The following is a 17540-nucleotide window of genomic DNA, read 5'->3' on the forward strand; positions in this document are numbered from 1 at the left end:
AGTTAAAGCACAAGTTACTGATAGTAGCAGTTATAGAGAGATAAGATGGCAGCACTCTCTTAACCTGAATTTTAATGTGTCCTGTTCTACAGATCAATTTGTATCTGGAAATGAATTTTAGTTAAGTGAGAAATACCTGTTGTTTGCACCCTATCATTGTTCATTAATGTGTACAGAATAATTTAAAATTTTATTCACTGATATTTAAAAATTAATTTCTAGTAATAATTAAATGCAACATTTTAAAGTTTACATATGGTATTTTTTTCAGCTTTTAATTGAGGAATTTTGTGACTTGGGAGAGTATCAAGTTTGGGTACTAAGTTTATTTTTTAAAATACAACTAATATTAAAAAAACTTTGCTCATATTTACAAATAAAGTATAATAGATTGAATGAGATTTTTACCTAGACAGGTAAAAGTTCGGCATAAGGATTCCCAGTTTTAGGCTTTCAAAATTTAATGAAAAGCAAATATTTTTTCTTAATTTCCACAGGATAATTAATAAAGGCTATTGTGAATAATGCAGAATATTTTGTTGCCTTGTGCAGCTTTGTGGGCTTTTACTAATAAACCCCCTAATATTGCTATACAGATATTTAGCTAATAATAACTATTTAAGTTAAAAAACAAAGAATCATCAATTTAGGGGTATGGCCAGAATACTGTCAGGTGCACATTTACCTTAAAATATAATTTGAATGTATTAAGTTTGAGTTTTTCACTTAGGAAAATGAGAGTCAAGAAAAGAAAAAAAAATTCTTTTAACTTTATTCTCCTTTAAGCTGGAACATGCAAGAAAAATCTTTCCAGAATATTTAAACTGATCTAACAGGGTCATATTTTTCTTCTCTTTTCCTTTTCTAAGAATTTATATATGAAAAGAAACTCTTATTTATTAAAAATGCTCCTGACAGCTGGTCCAACACTTTAAATTTTTATTATTTTAATACTGGCACATAGAAAATTGTTTCCATACTAGTTTTATACATATGTATGCAGTATTAAAAGCACTAAAGAGAAATGGAGACTATAGAACTATTAGAAAATTGGGCAAGTTATCAAACCAAATTTCTATTCCATTTATCATGTTTTATAAATAGATTCAATTTTAAGCATCTTTTTGTGAGACATCTGGCTATTTCTACGGTGTTAAAACAGTGGATTAAGGGAATAACGTTTGAGTTAGCTAACTGTCTGACATTATGGTAGGGAAAAGAACCTATGAGACTAAATACTACTTTGTACAATTTAGTAAAATTATTTTGCATTTTAGGTATACCCATAGTAACTTCAAAAGCCAAGGAAGGATAATGATTGGTTCTGCAGTATATGTTAACTTAGAAACCAAAATTATTTTTAAGTACACCCCAGCATTTTTCTTTCTGAATTCACTTTACTCACATTAAATGTGCTGGTTATATTCCACCTTTCTAAAAGCTAGTTGATAGTATTAAAACAGTTAAGATCCTTAGACATTTCTGCATGTAAGTTTCACTGGATTTAAAGGCCAGTTGAATAAATCTAGCTTGATAGAAGTAGTTCTGTGAGGTTTCTGTAGTGATCTTCAGTGTTCACAAGCAATAGATCAAAGCCCTGTTTTATAAAGATGAAGCAATCTTCATAAATTCCCGTTTTCAAGATGACATTTCATGGGCTATTTTTCAGTAACAGTAGGAAGATAGCAAGTAAAAGATATGCAGTAGTCTAGAGACCCTGTTCCAGAAATGTTAATTTACTAACTAGAATGAGCCATCTTAGGTGACCACCCTCTGCACTGATAACATATAGTACTTAAGTTTTAAAGTAAGTTAGAACTACCTTCTACTCTGAGTTTCTCTCTTAAGTGTCTATAAGTGAGAGGGAAGTTTCAGTTTGTTACTTTTCGAACTTTTGAGTTTTTGTATGTGTTTAAGTGGATGAAAAATAGATCTTTTCCTATTAACCCTAACAGAAACCTTACTTCTGTGATACCATTATTTTAACAGTATTAGTAAGCATATGTTTATATAAAGCATTCATAAGGGCAAACAACAGTCCTGTTATACAGCCCCATTAAGATCATATATAGTAAATGCTGGCCTTTAGGTAGAATCCACTTTTAAGATAGGGAATTGTGATTTAAGGATGTCAAGTAGCTGTTGTAGAGCTTGCATGCTAAAAAGCCCTAGAATATACCAAATTTCTATTAGGTTTGTCTGTAAACATGGGGTTTTAAATTTAGCGTAGAGTGTAGATGGGTACCCCAGAGAATATTCTGAATATGGTGGGAGAGGAATTTATATATAATCAGAATTTGCTCTTAAAAGAATTGTTTAGTTACGGTCAGAATTTGAGAATGTAGATTGGAAATAAACTACAAACGTTCATGATTATATGGGTTTGTAAAATAAAAGTGTAAAGTATACATCACTTAATAGTTTAAATATTTATTATGCATTTTCTTTAATATAGATTTATATACTATTTAAAACCTTTAACTTAATAGTTCTTCATTTTTACCAGAGTTCATTTTAAACATGTTTGTTTAGGTTTTACTGCAATCACAGCGACCAACCCCATTTGGCTTGTAAAGACTCGGTTACAGCTCGATGCAAGGTATGTTAATTCATTAAAACAAAATTAAAGTTGGTTTCAACTAATTTTTTCCTATAAATTTATATGTGAGATTTCAGTGCCATGTATCTTAACTATGTTTTTCCCTTTTTTGGCTGCTGAATTTGTTTTTTTGTTTGGTTTTTGAAACTTGGGTCTGCCATCAGAAGCAAAAGAGATATATATAATAGTTGGCAATATGACACCTGCTAAGGAAGAATGTAGATTATGTGTTTCTATTTATGTATTTATTTATTTGCTTGCTTGCTTATTTCCTTATTATTTTATTTCTTGAGAGTGCACCTGAGAGCAGGAGAGAGGCAGAGGGAGAGAGAGAATCTTAAGCAGGCTCCACGCCTAACACAGGGTTTGATCTCACGACCCTGAGATCATGACCTAGCTGAAATCAAGAGTCAGGAGCTCAACTAACTGAGCCACCCAGGTGCCCCTATGTGTTGTGTTTTTAAATAAAAAAAAAGGAAAAGAATATATATTAATCTAGGCCAAGCAGTGATAGTTTCACTACATGAATGATTATAATCAACCACCCAACAGTTAACCGACAGGATCAACTGGTCTAGACTGAATCTTTGAGGAGCATTGCTCAAATTTAGTAGCCTTATGTACAGAGAGGCCTGGCATGGGATTTAGCTCTCATATATTCATAGACTTGATCTGTTACCACTGACCACTTTATGGTAGCACAGTTCATTCATTTGATCTATGTTGAGCAGATACTGCTGTGTTCTAGGGATATACCAAGAGACATTGGGGACCAACGTTAGGTGGAATAGTTAGGGAATGTTGTTTTGAGCCCATTTTTAAGCAGAGGCAGTGGTCTGTGCAAACCTCATAGGTCTTGAGGTTAGGGCCTCTGGTGTGTTCTGGGAACTGAGCAAAGGCCAGAAGCAGTGCAGTTTAGAGTCTTGCCATGTCAATTCCTGTTGGTCTTTCGTATGGACGATAAGAAAAATAATACTTTTATGGAGAGATGATCCTGTTGCTGTATTATAATAATAATAATGAGACTTTTGAAACTTTCAGCCTTTCTGAAGTAGACTATAACAAATTTCCACCTTTTTTACATTTTATGGCATAGGAAAGTAGTGTTATATCTCATAGACTATAAATAAAACTGATCTGAGAAATCATTAATAATTATGCCTGCTTAAATATCTGTTGTTTACATTTTATCATGTTGAACTGTATGCTATTTGGAGACTTGAAATAGCTCTAATTCTTGTTTCATCTGAATAATTTTTAATGAAATCCTAAATGGTGAAGCAAAACTCAAAGTTTATTTCTTTTTTTTTTTAATGTTTATTTATTTTTGAGACAGAGAGAGAGTGAGAGTGGGGGAGGGGCAGAGAGAGAGGGAGACACAGCATCCGAAACAGGCTCCAGGCTCTGAGCTGTCAGCACAGAGCCCGATGCAGGGCTCGAACCCACAAACTGTGAGATAATGACCTGAGCCGAAGTCGGACGCTTAACCGACTGAGCCACCCAGGCGCCCCTCAAAGTTTATTTCTTAAAGCTAAGAGATCTGAAAAGTAGTGGCAGCTAAAACAACCCAAAGGTTAAAGAAATGTGAGATGCCGGTCCATATTATACTACTGTAAGCTACCAGGGGTATACTGCAGGATGTTATAAGGTGGATCTGTAGGGGGTCCTGAGAAAAGTATGGCTTAAAACTCTTTATTATTTTTTTCACTTCTAATTTTAATGCACAACAGCACAAGTTCTTAGGCTTGGGAGTGGTGGGGAATGGGGTGGGTTTGGGGTAATAGTGAAAGGCTGGTTTGAGGATGCTCATTTATAACTGAGATCAAGAACAGGGCCGATGTGTTTGTATATTACCCTTTGGACTTGTAGCATTTTAACTTCTTGTGAAGAAGTCTCTGATGGCAGAAACTGATTACAATTGGTTGTATGGATCACTCAACTGAGAAAGTATTCATACAGTGTCATTAGTTGAGGACAGTCATTAGCTCTAAACAATAATTAGTTCATAAAACTGGAGGAATCTGTAGGTTATCAGGTGGGTATCTTAATTGTGTTTTTATTTTATGTCTGAAACAGGCTGTATTAATTTATAAATAGGTAAATTTTCTATTTTTTTCCCTGTAGGTAGCATTTAAACCCATTTCTTATAGGTAAGGTTTTATTGGGAGAATCATAGTATAAAGTAATATTTTTACAAACTCAAAATTGTATATGTGTAAGAGTAAATGCTGTGCCATTAAGTAGCACTAAGGAAGTTTTATTGGACACAGTACTCAATAACTACTTGATAACTATAGAGATCCTCATTCACTTTTCACCATGATACTGGCTGTTGCCTTAAAAGGATCATAGGAAATTTGACTTTAATTCACATAGTCATTTTTAGGGAAGAACTGAGTGGGTTTGGAAGAATCCCTCAGACGTACAGATACTAGATTAATTGTACTTGCTTTATGATACACTGTCATCACTGGTGTCTCAATCACTCTTTTATGTTATTAAGTCCGAAGAAATCTTCTCATTTGAACTGGATTCAATGTGATGTGATGGTTTGTTTTATCTTGAGCTGCAGTCACAGCGTATTGGGACTAAAGGATTTTGTTGCTTATCCCTACAATACAAACTTCAATGAGCACATGAAACTGAAGATTGAATATACTGTATTTTACATTTGTAAAAGAAAGTATTTACATGTTACCCATCTAATATGACAAAGTTCAGGCAGAAGAATAGGAAATCTAAAATGAATGTTTTAGGGGTGCCTGGGTGGCTCAGTGGGTTAAGCGTCCGACTTCGGCTCAGGTCATGATCTCGTGGTTTGTGAGTTCAAGCCCCACGTCAGGCTCTGTGCTGATGTCTCCGAGCCTGGAGCCTGTTTCAGATTCTGTGTCTCCCTCTCTCTCTGACCCTCCCCCGTTCATGCTCTGTCTCTCTCTGTCTCAAAAATAAATAAACGTTAAAAAAAATTAAAAATAAATAAATAAATAAAATGAATGTTTTAAAATTTTGGTTTCACTTCTTCATGAGTTACAGGGGATCATTCTGTACTGGAATGGCAGATTTCGTCTATACTTTATTTACCTTATTTAAAAACCTATACTACTTTATTGATAAGATTTTTCCTTTTTGCTTTTCAGGAACCGTGGGGAAAAACGAATGGGCGCTTTTGAATGTATTCGTAAAGTGTATCAGACAGATGGACTTAAAGGATTTTATAGGGGCATGTCTGCTTCATATGCTGGCATATCAGAGACTGTTATCCATTTTGTTATTTATGAAAGTATTAAGCAAAAACTACTGGAGTATAAGATTGCTTCTACAATGGAAAATGATGAAGAGTCTGTAAAAGAAGCATCAGATTTTGTGGGAATGATGCTAGCTGCTGCCACCTCAAAAACTTGTGCCACAACTATAGCCTATCCACATGGTAAGAGGTGTTTGAGTTTATAGGAGTAAAATTCTATTAATTTAGAAATTTTCCTGTGTCAGCCAATGGCCCACTTATTAGCACATTTATAATTTTATTGAATTCCAGTAAAACAATATATGGTTTCCTAGGAGTTCATCATAATGGGATTAAATCTGTAAGTAACGGTTTTAATTGGTCAGTATATATTATAGTAGCATGGTGGTGATTTAGCATGGGCTTTGGATAGTCACGTTTCAGCCCAGAGTCTGTCAGATTATAGCCAGGTGACTTTTGGGAAAGTTTCTTTAAATTAAAAAAAACTATGGATACGGTTATGGTATGCTAGATACTTTATATACATTAGTGCTAATCTACAAGAAAATTTGTGTGAAGTACTTAACCGTCTCTGTTGAAGTCTAAGCATGCTAATACATACCCAGAATTTGTCTTTATTTTCAAATGGGAAACAAGAAATGTTAAGATTGAGTTGTCCAAGGTCACACAGCTTACTCAGATCACATACCTTTTTTAGTGGAGGAGCCCAAATTTGAAATTGGGTCTGTAATCCCAAAGGCCAGCCTATTTTACATTATTTCATGTTGGCAAATAAGTATATATGATTTATTTCTCTCTGAAGTTTTACAGTATTAGCGTATTTCATTAATAGATAACAAACTTAAGAATTCGTCTTGCGATGTGCTGAGGGTTTGGGGTTTTTTTTGTAATTTTTATTGTTTTGTTTAAAGGTAGCCTTTGATTTTGTTGTTTGGGGTTTGTTTTGCTTCAGGATTATTTTTGTTCATTTATTTTTGAGAGAGAGAGAGATTGAGCTTGAGCTTGAGCAAGGGAGGGGCAGAGAGAGAGAGGGAGACACAGAATCCAAAGCAGGCTCTAGGCTCTGAGCTGTCAGAACGCATGAGCTATGAGATCATGACCTGAGCTGAAGTAGGACGCTTAACCGACTGAGCCACCCAGGTGCCCTTTTAAGGTGTTATTTTTTAAGTAATCTCTGCATCCAGTATGGGGCTGGAACTCACAACCCCAAGATCAAGAATTGGCATGCTCCACTGACTGACCCAGCCTGGCACCCCCGCTTTGGCATTTTAATCTAAATGCTTCACTCTTGTTACACTGATGAGCATTTAGCTTCACCCTTGTGAAGCTAAAGCCCTGTAATTAAAGCTGTATCAAGATAAATGAAACAGGGCTATGAGTAAAATGAGAATTTTACTCATAAGATGTAATTTACGAGTAAAACCAAGTCTAACCAATTTGCACTGTGAAGTTCTCTCAGTTTCCTGAGGGAAGTTCCTAACTTCTTTCTTTAAGAGAAGTCAAAAGAGGACAGTATCAGCATTGCTTAGGTTCTGGCTCCTATAGGATGCCTAGAACCATGGCCTGCTAAGGTGAGAGACAGAATTTTAGAATTGTAAGCACCCTGTTCCTTCCAGTGAGATGATGTCACTACAAGAAGAGGTAATTTATAAATAGTATTTTGGAGTGGAATATGTAAATGGCATTAATTTTTAAGAGAGGACACAAGAGATTTCAGATACTCACATTTGCAGTGAAAATGTCTCTAGGCCATTTTCCTCAGGCCCATCAGGAAGTGTGTTGGAAAAACAGACTCTTCAGTAGAGAGCTCTGAATTCTTGTCCCAGCCTCTCAACTGACTAAAACCTCTCAGCAGTCCCGATTCCTCATCTTTCAAAACTAAGAAATACGGACTAACTATACGTAATCTTTTAGATTTCTTAGAGCTCTCAAACTTTATAATTTTTGCTTAGTTGCTTCTCAGATGGAACCTTTCAGCTGATTGGCTAGTATTTTGAACATATCCAGCCTCATGAACATGAAATTTCATGTTGGCATTTGTGGACCAAATAGATTAGTTGTGGTGAATAGATTAGTTGTTCTATTTTTTCACTGTAGGGTCCACTTAAAATCTTTTCTGTCACTATATCTTTGTGTATTCGTCCTTGATACCACCTACATTCCTTTTCCTGTCTCTTTACCTTTTTCTTACAAAATCTATTCTCCCCTTTGTCTATATTAGTATACAACTGATACTTTTGTTTTATTCTTTTACCATTAAGGAACCTGTTATAATTACCACTTACTACTAGTGATTTTAGCCAGCTGACTTAGAAGTTTGGTGTTACTGGGGCGCCTGGGTGGCTCAGTTGATTGGGCGTCCGACTTGGGCTCAGGTCATCATCTCACGGTCTGTGAGTTTGAGCCCCGCGTCAGGCTCTGTGCTGACAGCTCAGAGCCTGGAGCCTGCTTCGGGCTCTGTGTCTCCTTCTCTCTCTGCCTCTCTGCCTCTTACGCTCTGTCTCTGTCTCTCTCAAAAATAAATAACATTAAAAAAAAATTTTTTTTTAAATAAAAAAAGTTTGGTGTTACTCTAATATAACCAGTTTCAATCAGTTATGCATTAAAAATCACTCCTTATCCGAAGTGTACACTTAAAAGACTGGTAAATGGGATATACTCAGCATTAGGAGGGTATAAAGATATCACTAATGTTTTAAAATGACTTTTTCTCCCCTAAACAGAAGTCGTAAGAACAAGACTACGTGAAGAGGGAACAAAATATAGATCTTTTTTTCAGACACTGTCTTTGGTTGTTCAAGAAGAAGGTTATGGGTCTCTTTACCGTGGTCTAACAACTCATCTGGTGAGACAGATTCCAAACACAGCCATTATGATGGCCACCTATGAATTAGTGGTCTACCTTCTCAATGGATAGCAACTTCAGGATGCTGTATACTATGAAGAGGGAAGACCAAAAGATGACAGTGGACCATGCAGTATCGAAGCCAGCATGGTGGACAGAAGAAAATAGTTTGGGAACATGTAACTATGCCTAAGGGAAAGTTTGGTTGTAGGAATTAAAGTAATCATAATAACCGCATTACTTGGTCTTTTCAGTAATGTGAAAAAAACCTAGGCTGCCCAAGAAAAAGCCTTTAGAAGCACTACTTCCTCCAAATTGCCATTTTCTCTACCATGTCCATGGGACATAGTTGCATTTTGTTGATTTATGGCACAATATAGTGTTTATTCCATGAGCACTTTTCAGTCTTCTAATAAAGCCATCCATAATTATATAAATATTGTAACTATCCAAAGATAGTATTGACAGTCCTAAATGTCTTACCTCTGGCTTCTGTGTAATTTCTGTAAAATTGTAAAATAACAATAAGTGAGATCCTTAGTATTGTTTTCACATTTCCTTGAGAGGATCTGGAGTATTTTAAAGTTAATTATTTGGCATTATTCATCACTAGTTTTGACAGCTAATGAAATAGTATCTAAATATCTTGTGTATTTTTAGCTTTAAAATGTTTTGGTTTCCACTGCTAACAGGAACATGATGTTTAGCAAAATGTGGACGCTTAAATTGTTTGTTAACATATCAAACTCAGTGGTAATAGTTTGGGACAGAAAAAACCAGTAAAATGTTGATTCTTGGCCATTTCAATAACTTGAGCGTGTCCTCCGATCTTTTCTATCTTTATGATACGTGAATGACTTCAGTTGTCTTTTCAGTGGTTTATTAGTTATGGACTTAAATTATCATCTATCATACCTAGGTATTATTTTCTTAAAGTGGAAAAAATTTACCACTTCTGAATCTTTCTCCATTAGGAATTTGAACCTTTGAATTATTTCCAGATGATCAATATAAATTGCATTTATTTTGTAGAGAAAATGGTAATTTTCAGCTTTGCTGTAATAGGTTTTTTTTTTTTTTTTTTTTAAGGTGGCATTATAAATATCTGGGGCAGTATAAACATCGAAGAGGGGCCCTTTGCCATCTGATCGAACAGGTGGTGATCCTAATTGACTTACAATTTTGTAAATGAACAAACTGCTTTTGACAAGAAATGTATGCTATCCTAATTTCTTGAATGGCAAATCATAGAAAGATTCAAGTTAATTCAGATTCAGTGTGCTAACAGGATATAGCTTTTACATTTTGCTGTTGAGTTCACCTGTACCTCTTAATACTTAAATGTATTATATGTATGGCCTTTATGAAGATGTTTGCTATAATTCTGTTAAGAGACTTTGCTAATGGATGTTGCTATACTGGTGTATAAAACATCTACAATTAAACTCCAGTGTGGTACTCATTTCAGTATAGATGAACTGTACATTTTGTGCAATGGCTTTATCTTAAGAATGACTCTTTGTGAATGCACTTTGTGGCCTTTTTTGGGGGGGTGGTGGTGGGGTGAGAGTAACAGAGAATTCCACTTTAGGATTATTTTTTTTTAACCATTGGTCATGTATTAGGCAGAAACAGTGTTCAACAAAACATTTTTCTGGGTTTTAGATACAGTGCTTTGGAGATCTTTAATAACATAAATGTTTTACATATTCTATGTATGCTCTAGTGCCCCTAACATAGAAAATTGTAGCACGTCATTGCAAGCTTACTCTGTTGTCACCAGTGAAACACAGTGCCCTCTTAAATTCCTCACCTTCTTAACTCATTATAATCAACAGTAACTGGATGTTTTTGAGGTGCTTTGATTGGAATTTTAAAATATTCCAATCTCTTTGGAGACCAAAGGCAATTTCAGTTTCATTACCTTTGGGATTATTCATACCTTTTATGGTGACTTTTAGCTTTGACATTTATTTTGAGAAACATGCCAAAAAAAAAGCAACCCAATAATAGGGGGTTCTCACTTAAATCTGTAGAGAAAGTCTCAATCTAGAGTGTTTGCCTTTTCAGGTGCCATTTATACTGCCTAATACAGTGCCATTTGCCTTGTGAAGATGCATAAACATTAGTTGTGCTGAATGTAGGACAGACATTCTCCCTAATCTTAATGATCTCAGTACACCACAGATGATTAAGAATGATCTGAAAACCAGCAGCTAAGGAACATCTTATTTAGCTGTAGCAAATTCATAATAAGTGTCCTTCAAGGATGAACATGTATTCTATTCTGGTTTGTATTTAGCAAGTAAAACTTATGTTGACCTTTAGTGCATTATATTCTGCTATAGAGTATTCTCTATGTACTGGAAGACCAGATGTTAGAGTCTTTTTTACTTTTTTTTTTTTAATGTTTTTATTTATTTTTTTGAGAGAGAGATTTACAGAGTGTGAGCAGGGGAGGAGCAGAGAGAGAGGAAGACACAGAATCTGAGGCAGGCTCCAGGCTCCCAGCTGTCAGCACAGAGCCCAACACAGGGCTCGAACCCACGAACCGTGAGATCATGACCTGAGCCAAAGTCGGACGCTCAACCGACTGAGCCACCCAGGCGCCCCAGATCTTAGAGTCTTAGACTTTGTTTCTTTGTACAACAACTGGAAAGGAGCAATGAAGCTTTTTTTTTTCTTTTCTTCCCAAAGCACAATCTGCCATAGTTTACTTTATGTGTGATAGAGATAATTTAAAAAAAAAGACTATATATAAAAGTTGTGTATAAATTTTGTCTCTGAAACATTTCTTTGGAGATTTTTTTCATTGATGCAAATGTTTAAAAAAATGCATACTTAAAGGATTGTTTTTTTTTTTTTTAACTGTTTTCATCTATTTTCTATCAGATGACTTTTTATTTCTAGCATAGAGATAGGCAGCACTCTTCAGACTGGTCTGTACTTTTATTATGCAGTCTTCTCAGAAAATTGAACTTATTCACGTTAAAGAAGTAGATACTGAAAGATATGCTCATAGAGCAGCAGATAGAACTTTGGTACCTGTAGCACATAGACAGGTTGCTAAATCTCAAAGTCCAAATCTGAGAACTACCAACCCTGTGACTGGGGTATAATACAGTGCTTTTAAATCGAGGAAAAAACAAATACTGTATCACCAAAGCTTTGTCTTAATTTTCATTACGTATGTAACTTTGTGGAACCAGCCTTCCTAGATTGGGCCCACAAGTAATTTATTTATAACTTTGAAACTAGGATAGAATATTGTTAGATTAATTCATCCAAGCTTTTGTCTCCTAAAACCTAATGCCCGTTGCAGAGTAGCATTATTGTATTAGGACCAGGTTGTTAAAAATGATGAGTGTTTACTCTTTTACTGGAGTATAAACATGTCAGCATTTTTAGATTGTTTGAAATCACTAAAATACCAATTTGAACTTGAAGGATGTAAGTGCTAGAAATCAATCTATCCCCTTACTCTTCAGCATTGTTCATGCCTATCTTTTGTTGTTTACATGCTCTTCTGCCAGGACTTTAGTACTGTAGGGACCCCTTTTGGCTTAATAAATATAATAGATGAGCCTTTCTGTCTACTGATCATGACTTCAACATTCCTAAGAATAAAGGTATTTCTAAATGAATTAAATTAGAAGGAGTTTTAATTATATGAAGGTGTTTAATACAGTGTGCATTCTGCCCATTCAAGTCTCTTCTCCATCATCCCCTTACACTTCTTGTTAATCTAAACACTGCTTTTTAGGCTATCCCTTTTAGAAACTGAAAATTCTGGTTTCAGTTTTTACGTTAAAAAACATTTGAATGTGTACCCCTCATATGTGAACAATTATGATCTATTAGTCATAGCTAAATAATCAGCTTCAAAGGAGTTGGTATCTTTTGACCGTTTACGTGAGGTTTGTTATTCTTGCATTTTGTGTACATGGCTGTAAATTATGTGCATTTATTCTATTTATGTTAACTAGCTGAATTTTATTTGAATTGTTAAATTAAAAAATTAAAACATCCTTATGAAAATATGGGGGTTTTTTCCTATAATGTCTTCTAATATTATGGTGAGAATGTTATACTTTCTTAGGATTATGTGAAGAACAAAAGTGCATTGCCATTTTCAAGGTGTTAGGCCCCTGTCTGCTAGACGTATAGTGATGTCTCTAGAGGAAACAAAAGGTCAAATAATCGAATTCCCTTGTAATTCAGTAAGGTATTTCTGTTCTGCCATATTTTCCACAGGTTTATTGATCTTTAGGTACCATACTTTTTTATGTATCAAAACATCCAGTTTGCAAAATATATCTGAGAAGTTGGAGACTGACTAAGTTATTTGATTGATAACTCCTTGGGTTATAATGATTTTTTTTAACATCATGAATTTTTGTTAGTTTTGGTTTCAGCCTTTCAGAAAGCTAAGAAAAAATTAAAAAGCTGGAAACTTGTTATAATAACCAAATGAATCCATGTATGACAAGTTGCAGCACGTGACACAGATATAAATGTTAATAGTAACTACCCATTTTACATTTTGTCCATTTGTTTAAGTTTTCACGAATTAACAGCAACCATCAAACATCACCTAGTTTTGTAAGTGAGGAAGGAAATCAGACAAATTTGTTGTGTTCCTTTTCTCAAACATAAAACTCAAACCTTTTGATTGCTTTCCACTGAAGACTGAAATAGTGGATGAGGTGAAGACATTGGGAAAATAATAGTTGAGGTTGGTATGACCAGCATATTTTAATAGTGTCCCAGGTTTTATTTATTCGTTTATTTATTCATTTATTAGTGAATAGCAGGAGTTGTGGTAGAGGAAGGAATTTGTGAGTGTGTGATTTCTTGAGGTTCAGGTATGACCTTCATACAACCGATAAACTCAGGCAAGAAAGCAAGATGTAGTTAAATGGTTTCCTTTATTTTCCTGATTATCTTGCATTGCACAAACCAGCTGACTATCTTAATATGTGGAATCAATTCAGTAATTTTAAGTTCACAGAGTGTGCTCTTTATACAGTGATTTCATGAAGTTTTCCAACAGCCTAGAGATTGGGTGAATACCCAAGTGATAATTAGGGGGAAACCAGTCACAATGGGTTTTTTTTTACTTGGTGGTGTTCTGAGTTTTAGTTCTATGTTTATTTACTACACTAGAGTCTTCAGTAGCATTTGGGAAGACACAGAGGTGATTAGCAAAACAAAAACCCTTCATTTAGAGGAAAGACCTACGGGGATTGGCTCAGAATGAAACCTACTGGGGGATAATAAGAAATAGAGCTACTATTTACAGTTTACTGTTCTTGAAGCTGATCTACATAGATTACATCCTGAGGCTACTGAGAACCATTGGATTTTTTTTTCCCCCAAAGCATTTGTGTAACAACAGCAAGTCAGACACTAGGTTCATTGGGTGTTAGGGTATGTCCTATGTTCTCTGGAAGTATTATGGCAATTCTTTTAGAAAGATCTGGAAAGGTTGCCTGGAGAAAACAGTATTGAAACCAAATGTTGGAACAATAGCAATTTGACAGGCTGATTTGGGGAGGGGCATTTCTTGTTGAAACAAAGATCAAGGTGTTCTAGTAGCCCATCAGGAGAAATAACCCACTTTCTCTGATTCCCTCTTGGGAACTGATAACAAAAAGTAACTGTCTTGAGATTTTGAAACTAGTGGTAGATCTAGGATTCTAAACCTAGTCTCATTCAGGGGAGCTTATCACATCCAGCTCAGCGAAATTTAGTGCTAGACACCTGTTTTCTGTGTCTCAGTCCCCCACACTTCCAAAGCTCAATTCCTCGAGTCTTGCATCAAGGATAAAGGCCCACTTTCAGTCGCTGTTTCTGAATCCTCCCTTTCAAGGTTATCCAGTAAGATTGATCTCCATTGTATGAACTTACTGTGCGGTGTTTTCGTGGCTTAGGTTATTTGATCCAAATTTTCCTGTTTTATATGTGTATATTTGTTGTTTCTCCCCCTCCATAAGTGTGCTAGACCAACTGGATATTAGTATGAAAAGAGCCATTACCTCACCATGCATAAAAGGTGGCTGTGGGTCTAAAGGCAAAAATTAACATTGCAAACCTTGAAAAAAGATGAAGTATCTTTGCAACCTTGGCGGGGGCGGGGGGGGGGGGCGGTTAGAGTCCACAAAAAGCACTAACCATTAAACCCTCAAAGTTTAAAACAAAAAAAAACAACAATGGTAAAAATGCAGCCCCAGACTACAAGAAAATATTTACAATAGACAGGATATACTCATAAACACATATAACCTAAACATTTTTTAAAAAAATAAACCTATGTAAAGATGTTTAACATGGTTAGTAAAACAAATTAGAGCCACAAAGGAGATAACACTACAATATACCCAGTACAGGAACAAGTAGAAACAACACCAAAAATGGAGAAACGAACTGCTACATTGCTGTTAAGAATGTAAAATGGTATAGCTACTTTGGAAAGATGAAAGTTTTTTTCTCAATGTTTATTTTTTTGAGAGCAGGGAAGTGACAGGGGGACAGAGGATCCAAAGTAGGCTCTGTACTGACGGTGAGGCCCAAACCGTGAAATCATGACCTGAGCCGAAGTCAGACACTTAACTGAGCCACCCAGGCAGCCCTGGAAAGATGCAGTTTTTAAGAAACTTTATTGCTACTCTATAATCCAGAATTATTACTGTTGGGAAAGGGAGAAGGGAGTTTCCAAGAGAAATGAAAATCTCTACAAGTGTTCATAGCTGTTTTATTTCTCAATGTGGACATCAAGGGAAAGTCAATTGTAAATCCGTGCAGTGGAATAATTGTGAAACAAAAACCAAAGTAGGAATTACTGCTACATCCAGTAACGTGAATGCGTATCAAAAACATGTTAGATGAAAGAAGTCTGGCACAGACATACATATGTATATGGAAGACATACATAAATGTATTCCATTTATATGAAGGTTAGCAGGCAAGAGTAGTCCGCATGATAGAAGTCAAATTGGCGGACATGGCAGTAGAGAACTGTTGACTTAACAAGGGGCCTGGTGGAACTTAACTGGAGAAATGGAAAAATCCTACCTGTTCATCTGGGTAGAGTTAAACAGGTTTGTAGGTACTGTGAAGATACGTTAGCTGTAAATTTAAGATTTGTTCACTTTAAACATGCTTTTAAAGAATTTAATCAAAGTAAAATGCTTAAGGAAAAGTTAATTTGACTGAATGCTACAGAATGAAACCCATGAAGACTTGAGGTAACAGAATTACCAAAATACAGTTCATAAAATAAGGGTGCTTAATGTTTTAAGAAGTAAAATGGAGGTTTTAAAAGTATCTGATTTTGGTATCAAGTAAGCAGGACCTCTGAGCTACGTACCTCCATGACACTTAGATCTCAACATGCTTTTTGAGGCATTGCTCACAAAAAAATAGAAGGGTTCCTCAAGGACTTTCCCCTTTTCCTTCCCCATCCCAAGCCCCAAGCCAAACAATTAGAAGTAAATTTGGATTCATCAGGGTGGAGACTGGTACTGGGGCTTTGATCTCCAGGAGCAATTATATCTGGGGTCCAGGCCCAAAGGAGTCAGCAGGCTGTGGTGCTTCCAGGATGGGGGAGGGGGGGTACTCCCCTGGGTACCAGTAGAAGCAGAATCTTGGAAAGCTAGGCATACAGATTCCCAGAGCATTGCTTAATTATTACCAAACACATAAGACTTGCCACTGGGAGTGATTACAGAAGCAACAGATTCACACCATCAAGGACTTAGAGGCAAAGTGCAGAGTAGGTAGTAGCTGTAATTACAGAGACAAGCATACAATATGAAATAAGGAATAAACAGACTTTAATAGTTAACCGTAAAAATGAAAACTATAGGCCGTGAAATCAAGAACTCAATGGGTAAGTAAAAAATAGAGGTAAATGAAGTGATTTAAACTTGAAGATCTAAGTTATCTAGAAGACCAGAAACAGATAAAGAGGGCTATGAAAGATCTGTTAGGAGATAATGCATGGAATGAGAATGTCTAAAATAACGTCATTATATTCAGTAAATGAGAATAGAGAGGAGGCAATACTTTAAAAATAATTGGAACCTTCCAAGAGTTGATAAATGAATCCATGGCTCCATGAATCCCAATGCATCCTAATTTGGATTAAAACATGCCTCTAAATGTAGTGATAGGAAGAACATCAAAGCGAAGTGAAGGTTTTTATTTCTGCTACCTGCATTGGGCTAGGTTTTAGGGCCAGTGCACCTAATGAGTGCAATTAAAAGGCTGGAAAAATATATTATAAAAATCTTAACATCTGAGAGTGAACATAATAATGAAGAATGAGCAGGCCCAAATCCAGGACACGCGAAGAACCTGGAAAGTTAAGAGCACTCCAAGCCACTGAAGATCTAGAAGTAAGACAGGCATATGTGTCCAGGCCCCACTTGAGTCTGATAGAACCCTCCCCATTTAAGTTGGGGCCCCGGTAGTATATTTGGATTCTTCCATCTACAAGGGACTAGACAAAGTTTCCTTGGTGCTAAGCAGAACACAGAAGTAAAAAAAAAAAAAAAAACAAGCCGATCCCTGAGACCAAATACTCCCGAGCAGAATTAAAGTCCAACTTTGCATTGCTAGAGTGGGGAGGAGACACCTAAGATCATGAACTAAGGTGGTTCCAGACACACAGCATCCCAAGTGCATGGTAAAAGCAAAGACCATTCTTTTCTGGAAAAAGCACTCATCCCTGGTCATGTTGAAAGCATATCAATAATTTCAAGGACTGTGAGCAGTACCCAGTCAATAATACGCACACGAGGAAGCCACGCCATTGGTGACAACCCTTAAAAGCGAAAACAGCCTACTCC

At 35.9% G+C, this 17540-nt stretch overlaps 1 protein-coding gene across 1 annotated transcript in view; it reads left to right on the top strand.

Moving 5' to 3' along the window:
• Window positions 1–12716, top strand: part of SLC25A36 (solute carrier family 25 member 36) — a 39169-nt gene extending 26453 nt beyond the window's left edge. The window contains exons 5-7 of the mRNA XM_086674408.1: window positions 2533–2599; window positions 5737–6026; window positions 8567–12716. Of these exons, the coding sequence (XP_086530534.1) occupies window positions 2533–2599; window positions 5737–6026; window positions 8567–8760 (551 nt within the window). The 3' untranslated portion in view covers window positions 8761–12716. The remainder of the gene's footprint in view (window positions 1–2532; window positions 2600–5736; window positions 6027–8566) is intronic.
• Window positions 12717–17540: the final 4824 nt, after the last annotated feature.

The sequence above is a fragment of the Puma concolor genome, chromosome C2 (genome assembly GCF_028749965.1).
Source record: "Puma concolor isolate L17-30 chromosome C2, mPumCon1.1.hap2, whole genome shotgun sequence".
Classification (NCBI taxonomy): domain Eukaryota; kingdom Metazoa; phylum Chordata; class Mammalia; order Carnivora; family Felidae; genus Puma; species Puma concolor.